Source organism: Echiichthys vipera (assembly GCF_963691815.1).
Source record: "Echiichthys vipera genome assembly, chromosome: 1".
In the NCBI taxonomy this organism is placed as follows: Eukaryota; Metazoa; Chordata; class Actinopteri; order Perciformes; family Trachinidae; genus Echiichthys; species Echiichthys vipera.
In genome coordinates, this window is record NC_139826.1 from 23,084,418 (window position 1) to 23,094,267 (window position 9,850).

Here is a 9,850-nt window from a genome sequence, read left to right on the forward strand (position 1 = left end):
CTGTCCCCTCGGCCCTGGACCTGGCCTATGGCGTGGGATCACCACAAAGGTTAACCAACCGGTTATCCTCAACTGAGCACAGCACAGAGCGATCCGAATCCTCTTTTGCCTAAGAGCCACAAATAAGACAAGAACCTCTTCACCACGGAGCTTCCTTTCTTCACCCAGCCACTGGCATCAAGCAATGCGCAACATCTCCCATCTCATGGACCGGTAACTAATCACCAACTGGGCATTACTACATGTTATAGGACATTATGGACGGTTAGATACCGTTGTAACTTTGTCATAAGAACTGAGAGATCAGGCTTCCGGCCTTTGTGTAACAAAGAGAATGTTCACACCTTCTTCGAGCCCCCACCTCTTCTCTTTGTCTCTCTCTCTCTCTCACACACACACACACACACATACACACAAACATACGTTTGCTGTTAGCTTTAGTTAGTTTATTGTGTTTTGTTTGTTGCATTTATTAATTTGTTAATAAATGTTTGTGTTTACCATATGTCTGATTATTTAATATTACACAAAGATGAATGAGCCAGCTTCTACTAAGAAAAGAACTTCTTAAATCCTTCAACTAATTAAACTATTACATTTATCGGTGTTTAACCCTTAATTAGTAGTTTAATATATTTTATGAGACTTTAATATTAGTTATCACTCCGTCTATGACGGTGGTGCCCCGAGGAACTCTGGTTTAACTAGAGTCATTTTTATTATTATCTTTGATAATTATTGGTGATAACTAATATTTCCTTGATTAACGGTAAGTTTATTGAGAATACTCAATCTCATAATCTGAACGTGAGTCAAGGCACTATATTTGATTGGTTCTCCGTGTGACGTTTTTAATAAATTGAAGTTATTAATTTTTAGTAATTTTTCTTTATTAATTTTCCTTATCAAATATTTCATTTGATAGTCACTATTGATCCAATTAAACCCAAAGTACCTACACTGATATTCATGTAAACAAACTTCTTTTGTTAATGAGTCAAGGCAAGCCAGCTAGGCCACATTCTATGTCATATGTTGAGACACTATGCAGTACTAAACTGGGGTCGGGTAACAGAAAGGTAGGACTTTTTCCTTGGAGTTCTAGCAAATCATTGCACTCAAAAAAACGTAAGAACATTTTTGAGCCATCATTGGGTCCGTGTAGCATCTAAACTTTTTGAAACGTGAGATAAAAAGTTTTTCTTCTTCATTGGTAGAAATAAAACCACCGATCTCACAAAGACATACATTGAGTACAAAACTCTCAGCTGAGTCACTGTTAACATTTTAAGCTATTTAAGTCATTTATCACACTCATTCTGCTGCAGCCCACTATCACTTTATACCAAGTGACAAGAACTCAGGTGATACAAATCTGAGAACATTTAAAACAGTGTTACTGCCAAAAATAATCTGTTTCCAAAACAGGCCGGCATCGCTGTTCTCAGACTACTTGGCCTTGACAAGGGCTCATCTCTCATTACATGTCAATTAAGACAGAATCAGAAAGAGATGGAAAGAACACAAGGGGACTCCACTTTAAGAGGTAGTAAGGGAAGGATTTGTTTACAGCTTGCAATGATGTGGTTAGTCTAGTCTGTTCAGACATTTAAATAACCACAGTGTGGCCGACGGTGCTCTCAGAGGAGCCTGCACCATAAGCACCTTTTATACCAGGTACAAAACCCACTCAATACAAGATCAATGATGTTCCCTGAATTTTTTTTAGGGTTAATTAAACTCTTAAACATGTATTGTCGAATGCAAAGAAAGCAGCGGGTACTTTCTCCATATAGGGACTTTTCATTTCTGGATTTCAGTTATGTTGCAACTTCTCATTATTATAATCATATTTATTTTGTCTTTGGCTACAGTTCTTTCTATTACCAGATGGTTTAATAAGGAAATAGTAAGACCAAGTCCTAAAAAATATGATACGCCACATCTAATGGCACTGGGGGAACTGAATGAACATTTCCATAGCCATTTCACATTCAAATGCACTCCCTTCCAATTATTATTGCAACTGAAGATATATAGTCTTGTAGGAATGAGAAATAAACACAATAAGTCCAGCACAGTTCAAGCTAAAACATAATTAGATAAATGTTATCTAGAAAAGATAAGATATGAAATGATTTTTTTAATGTATCCATAATATTCTCTAAATATTCTCGAGTATAAATGTAACTTTTTTGTAGGTCTATTCAATAAAATGATGAAATGTATAGGGTAGGACAAATAAGCACACAAAAAATAAAAACTCAACGATTCAAGCAGAATTGTATGAGGTTAAGTCGGAAGACAGGAGGAGAGAGTGAATAAGTGAAGAGGACAGAGTATGCGTTTGTGATTAAACTGACCTTCCATGTGCATGGAAGTCCAGGTGCACAGTCTTGTCTTGAGGAGAGAGAGCCCTCTTGGCTCTCTGGTGACTGTTGTGCAGGGCTTCTGTGTCGTATGATAAACCCTCATAATGGCGAATAAATTGGTTCAAGGGGTTTCCAAACTGACCTGAAAGAGTTCAACAATTGTTAACAAACATTTGTTGCAAGAGCAACCTTTTGCTTTCATAATTATTGATCTAGTAATTAGAGTATAATTCATCCCACCTATGTAGGGTTTGAGACAACAGACAGATAAAAGCACTTAAAACATGTTCCACAAAACTAATTCAAGAAATAGTTTAAATAATCACAAAAAATGGTGAGACTTTTTTACAATTAACTGACTAATAAATGTGCATTCTGTTTATCAGCGCAAATAAGTCAGAAATTCAAAGTCAACAGCAAAACAACTGCATCAGTACATTTGTAAGAGGATCTGCAAGGTATTGCACATCTCACAGACATTTTAACTTGGCATAGTAGGAAAAGCACAGGTTTTACTAATAATATTAATAATGACTGTTCTATTCAAGAGTCCAAGTAAGCCACAACAGTGTGGCGGACACAGCATACCAGATCCCTGAAACTGAATTAGCTAAATTGAATTCAGCCATCATTAATCTCTTTATCTACCTGTGCATTTCCAACTGTTAAAGTGGGGTTCCCCTGTAGAGTGGGGTTAAAAAAACAGGGATGAATTTCTACAATAGTGGCCAGCTATCACACAAGCACTATCGCTCACTAGGATTGCTTAACAGGCTTACTCAGCTTATTGATGTGATCCCACCAAGGTAATCCTACCGGCTTTCATAGTGAGCATTTCTTTGTTCTTTTTACAAAGACAAAGAAAGTCAGTTTAAAGCGCAAATGAGGCGCATGTGATGCACATCAGGTGACAGAGGTATTGTTTCAGTACTACTGTATGTCATTGTGCGAGAGCAGTGACTGAGTTGGCTGCAGGATATGTAAATGCTAATCTACATTCCTAAAACAACACAGAATGCTACTAACTAAATATCTGTCTAAAGTGTTGGTTCATAGGCGCTCCATATTGCCTTTATTTCTACAATGTTTTGTTCATTCTTCTATGTGGTGGGATTCACAACTCCCCAAACAGGGAGTGGCTGTTAAAGGCTAGAAGCAACTTGTCTATGAATGCAGCCAGAAAATATTCGAACCATCAGCTTCTTCTTTAGCCCTTGTTCAACAATGAAAATAAAGAAGGCAAACTAGATTGAACAAACAACCAGGCTGAAAATCAACAAGATGGGCTTTGGGACCAGAGTGTGAGGCTGTAATTAATCAGGGAATATGTTGACTTTGCACAAGAACAAACACTGCCTGCTCAGATTGTCAAGATCTGCCTTCTCAGTAGGATGTGACAACTTCATTAATATGTAATAATGTGACAGCACAAGGCCGAATTATGAACAGACGGTGGCTTGCACAATAGCACTAAGTCTGACATTTCTGGGATATTAGAAAATTTCTGCTCACATCAAAACATCAAAAGAGAAATAAAACTATCATAAAAGGGATGTAGCAACTACAGCATGATTTGTTGTTCTAGTAGAATACTTTTGCACAGGGCTACTGAAGTAACTTGTTTGTTTGAGCATCTAAACATCCTATCCTGAATGAATGCTGGGATACTAGTGTGCATGCATACAACTACAACAAAGAATTTAAACCTACTATCACTTCAAGGCTAACTGACATGTATTTGAATACATAGGTTAACATTAACACAGCAACAGAAACGTATTTTATTAAAAGGATTGTTACCAAGTTAACCAAAACTCAGGAAACTGGAGTTCTCCCAAAATGTGATGGTGGTGCCATGACATTTCCACTAGAATGAAACATAGCATTTTACTTTGAAAGGCTGCCACCACAGCCCCCAAACTTAACATGGCCATACACCACCTTAAATTCACAATTTTTTTTATAACAACTTGAGCTCATCTACCATTGTCAAGAAAGCCAGTTGAAAACATAAAGCTCAGTTACAATTCACACAAACACATGATCACAAAAATGCTTATAATAACAAATTATCATATGATCATAAATGTAATCTTAAAATATGACTATAGGCCTAAAGTAATCTTGCTTGAACAATAGTTCAAAATGACACATTGTCTTATAAATGTATCACTACAAAATGAATCCATTACTTGTTATAATAATGTCATTATATAATAAATTAACTGATGTCTATTTCACTCACTCCTCTTTCTTAAGCACCCTTTTTTATTACTGTACCGAAAGAAATACACTGAATAATGACCTGATGTAACACTCCTACATTATTTGGGCCTAAATACAAGGTAGTAGGTGAAATGTCTGGACAAACAGGAACAAAAGCTAAGAAAAATCTGGCAGTCAATTTGCTGTAAAGCCTACATCATCGTTTCAGACAGTGCAATCTGTTACAGCCTCAAGAGCCTGAAGTGCAATTCTTGACAGAGAGGAAACCGCTGACAGGAAGAGAGGAGGTGGAATCAGCATGCATCACAACTGATCTAAGCCTTGAATTGCCATCCTTGCTGGGGGATGGCAGGTCGGCACCCCAGAGCTCAGGGCATGTCAAATGTCTCAATGTCCTCAACTTGTCTATCGCACAGTAATGGAAAAATAACATAGGAGGGTCAGTTGTAACCTGCAAGCATAAAGTCTGACCAAAATTGTCCATTACAAAATTCCATGCTACATTACTCGAGAAAATGATCTACCATCACTGTAAGCAGAACAAGGAACAGCAGCTTTGTCATGACCTGATTTATCTAAAGTTTTCACAACATTCACAATCCACATTTAAATAGGTTTTCTATCATGCCTGTCATATTGATCTTATATTTTAGGGATTTGTAATGGTGTAAATTGTCAGGTCGGTTTTCTGTAGCAATTTAGGTTCGGATCAAGATATATTTTGTCCCACCTTCTCTATCCCTTGACGGAATATAAACTTTCGCTAATTAGTTTTGTGCACAAGGCCTCTTAGTGTAGCTGAAGCACCAATACGTCAGGTCAATAATGAATGGAAAGATGTGAGGTAAAAGTAGAAAAAAGGGAAGGCTTTCTCACCATTTACTCAACATTTGAATGTAAGCATCACTAATCTTCAGATCAAATCAAATTACTTGTATTTTTATTTCATCAATTAACCCACAGTGGAAGTTTTGCTCTGCTTGGTTGACTAATGGTGACTCACTGGTACCTGGAAACTATGATTTAAAACTTTCTTATGAAATTACAGCAAGTGAAATTACAGCAAGGTTTTGTCTACATCAAAACAGTCCTCAAATAGGTTATATGTGACACCGCTGAGATGTTATGATACTGTCGTAAGATAATTTTAGGTAAGAAGAAGATTAAATTATTGTCTGTGATTGCTTGCATCCCTGGGTCTGTCTGTCTGTCGCTCTCCCCCCAACCAGTCAAGACGGATGGCCGTCTGACATAGAGCTGAGTCTCTTTGACGTTGCTACCTGTTAAAAGGAAGGTTTTCATTGTTACTGTGTGCACAAGCTTGCTGTAAATAGATATTATTATATATTATTATTATTATAATTATTATATTATTGTGACTTACTGCTGTTCATGGAGGAATTGCTGGGTATCTAGGTAGCTTTTGTTATGATTTGGCACTTTAAATAAAATTGAATTGAAATTGAATTGAATTTAAATGGTACGTAATTTAATAACAGCTATGTGATTTTACCACACAAATTTGACCGTAATACTCATCGCTGCTAAGATAACAGGAAAAGGATATTATGGCGTTGTGAACAACGCCCAGTGGACCAACTTAACTTTTAAGTTAGGATCATTAAAGGTCAATGATGGAAAAATTAGATTGAGTGTACAGAGATGCTTCTGGCAGATGTAACAGCTGTCAAACGTTGCAGCAACACGGTATTCCATATATCTACCGTGTATACTGTAAGTAGTATCCTGCCAGCTCAGAGAACTAGAACATTATTATATAAAGTAATATGTGAGCGCTATAGTGTTGTGTAATGTAACATTCCTGTAACTTATTATACATTTCTGTAACTTCCGAGTGCATTTTCATCCTCGCCTTTCAAATGGTCTGTTTGTAGACGTTACCACAGTAATGTTAGTGAACCCCCCACACACAACTGTCAAAACAACCGGCCGTTTTTCTGTGAGTAGTCAACTTGTATCACCCAAGCGTAATGAACTTGATACCCTGCCACTAACGACTGTCTAACCAGAGTAAACAGGTCCGTAGTAGTCACAAACACTAACAGTAACCGTGAACATTAGCCAGCTAGCTAAGTTAGCAAGTTAGATAGCCAGAGAGTACAACTGCCTGATCCGATTAACGCGAGCTCCCTTGACGACCACTGAACACTTTCATTTCCGTGTAAATAAAAGGCGAACTTACCTGTTATATCTTGTAGGCAGCAAAACATGAGAATTAGTTTAATAAATATCATATCGAAATTTCCCTGTAAGCCCGAGTAAACTAGCTAAAGCGACCCAGCGACACCGCTGATTGCCTCTTGTTTCGTTTTCTTTCACTTAAAGGTATAGTCGCCCTTCCTAGTTAGCTAGCTCTCACATCACAAACACCGGCTCTGCCTGTCTCCCGCAGCCCGACGTCACACAGACAGATAAGACCGACAGACAGGCCCTCCTCCTTTCCGGCGTTCACACCACACCCATCCCTCTGCTACTGTGGCCATAGGTCGAGGAACTCTGAAATAAAAGTTACAAATCACCTCTAACACAAGGGCAACGAAACATACGGGTAAATGTCACGGCTACAAGCCTAAACACCAATATGCACCAAACTGTTTAGGTACTGTTTTTACTGAGCAGACTCCAAGTTGTTTACTTCCGCAAATCATGACTTCCGGGTTCACATAGTTTTTTTGTTTTATTGAAAAGATTCAATATAAACATTACTTATCTAACATGTGACATAAGTTTAAAAAAAAAATCGAATTTGTGAGATTAAAAAAAGTCATTATTATGAGATAAAAAAGTCATAATTATGAGATAAAAAAGTAAAGATTGAGAGATAAAAAGTCAAAATAATGAGATAAGAGTCGTAATCATATAAAAAGGGCAAAGTTAAGAGATAGAAAGTCAAAATTGTGAGATAAAAAGTCATAATAATGAGGTAAAGAGTCGAAATTATGAGATAGTCATTGTAATGAGATAAAAAGTCATAATAATGAGGTAAAGAGTCGAAATTATGAGATAAAAAGTCATGAGAAATAATTAGATACTTTCACAACAGTTTAGTCAAAGGTCACAGTAGCATTTATGTTCCAGAGTTATACACAATAACAAAAATGTATTTTCTAAGTAATAATAACATAAGAAACATAACATAAACATAGAAAAAGGAATGAAGAATAACAAAAACGTATTGGATCTGCCAAACTAAGGGAGTACATTTAAAATGCCCTAACAATCTAACAGTTTTTGCCAATTTATTATTTTTGAGTTTTAAGTTTTCCAAAGTGGTCAAATATGATTCAGAATCTTAATCTTTAAAAATTAAGGAGGATAGTGTTCTAACTGTTTGTGAAAGGGCTTTCATAGTGGAGGAGGACAAAATAGCGTACTACTTATGAGAAAAGTCATGTTACTTCTTTTTGGTTTAATTTAGTGCCTTTCAAAATGTTTTGTAAAAAATGTATTACTAACAAAGAGGACTTTATTACTAATTCTTCACAATCCCAAATATTCGGCATATGAAAGTTATATAATTAATTTGATCATTATATTAGTAAAATACTACATCCATAAAATAATTTGGCTTAACAAACTACCCTCCTCATATTTTTAAAGATTAAGATTTTAAATCATATTTGACCACCATGGAAAACTTAAAATTCAAAAATAATAAACTGACAAAAACGGTTAGATTATTTAGGTATTTCAAATTTACTCCCTTAGTTTAGCAGATCCCATGTGTTTTTATTGTGTTTTGTTTTGTTTTGAACAGTTTTACTGTCTTTGTACATTTTAATCTATGTTATTATTATTTTCTAAAGTTGGTATTGTGTATAACTCTGGAACACCTAAGAAAAGTGATGTTTATATTGAATTTTTTCAATAAAAATAAAAACATATGAGAAAATAGAAAATGAATGGTAATATAGCCTATAAATGGCAACTACTTTTAGAAATAGCCTACATGTATACAGTGGTATATATATATACATTTAAATATAAAGGGCTATATCTTTAAAATATATCTAAAGATTATTTGGTGAGGGATTCTGTCATTGGACACCACAACAGCCTATATTGTTGGTTTTAATATTTTTTTAAATTGGACTCCCAGCTTCTATTTATTCAGATTATTTTCAAAGGGACAGTGCATATTAATTTAAAATGTGAAAATGTAAATATGTCAGAATTAGCCAGGAAGCTAGTTTTCATCTGTAGTCCCTTGCCAGGTGTGAAGTTGGCAGCCTAAAACCAAGAAACAATGTTTTATATAACTATGCATGTATGTTTACATTGTATGTTGCAATTAGAGTTAGTGATTAGAAACAGCTGACTCTGGTTCTAAGTTCATAGTCTACTGTTTGTGGTTATGTTTACAACATACATATTATATACATTTAGGCAATTAAAAGCATTTTTTTCTATCAATAAAGGCAACTCTGGTTGAAAGCTCACAATACTCTAACACCCATAGACAACAATGCAATAAACTAGGGAAAAAATACAAACAATCCACTGTTCAAGTATGTATCTGTACTTCCAGTAAAATTACAATGGTGTTGATGTATTGATCCATCATCCTCAACCGCTTGTCCCTAACAGGGTCGCAGGGGTCGATGTTTTCAAAAATGAAAAAAGTTGTAGCATAACATCCTTCTGGAAAACCAAAAAAAAAAAAACACATTTAAATTGGTGTTGATATCCTGGTTTGGTTTCCCTTCCTTAACCACAAAGTTGCATCAAGTCTTTTCACTTCACCCCAAAGATCTTTAAACAGAAACAATACCTTTAAGGATGTCACTAACTGTTGTCTTTATTTGCTGGGCTATGACACCAGCTAATAAAAAGTTTTGTTCTCAATAGATTCTCAGTGGTTATATTTCAGTATGTGGTTTGAAACTGATAAACCTTAAGATATAACATGTGGTTATGGTGCTCTCAGCCACTTGACACTGTTGTACAACCACAAGTGAGGTGCTTTACGTGGGATTGTTGCCCTGAAGTATTGGCCTACGTGGAAGTAAATTCTGCATTTCAAAATGAAACTAGATTTAAATATACTAAAGCAGTTTAAAAATTATAGCATTAGACAATTTTGTATTAAATCATCACAGTCATTGAGAGTTCAAATCAATCATAATAGTGAAAACAAAATGTATGTGTCATTTAACTGAAAAGGCTAATATAACACTGTGAAGTGTAACTAAAACAAGACCAATCTTGTCAAGAACATGTACCTTGAGAGT

General features: G+C 35.6%; 1 protein-coding gene across 3 annotated transcripts in view; it reads right to left on the reverse strand.

Annotated features, from left to right (window-relative positions):
- Window positions 1-9,850, reverse strand: part of adam10a (ADAM metallopeptidase domain 10a) — a 31,434-nt gene that overhangs the window by 19,737 nt on the left and 1,847 nt on the right. Inside the window, exons 1-2 of one of the 3 annotated variants that reach the window (XM_083940737.1) lie at window positions 6,802-7,126; window positions 2,364-2,514 (exon numbers count right to left, since the gene is read on the reverse strand). In XM_083940737.1, the coding sequence (XP_083796863.1) occupies window positions 2,364-2,514; window positions 6,802-6,853 (203 nt within the window). In that variant the 5' untranslated portion in view covers window positions 6,854-7,126. Of the gene's footprint in view, window positions 1-2,363; window positions 2,515-4,172; window positions 4,340-6,801; window positions 7,127-9,850 lie in introns of those variants that run through there. The other 2 variants (XM_083940739.1, XM_083940738.1) reach the window with 2 other exon arrangements.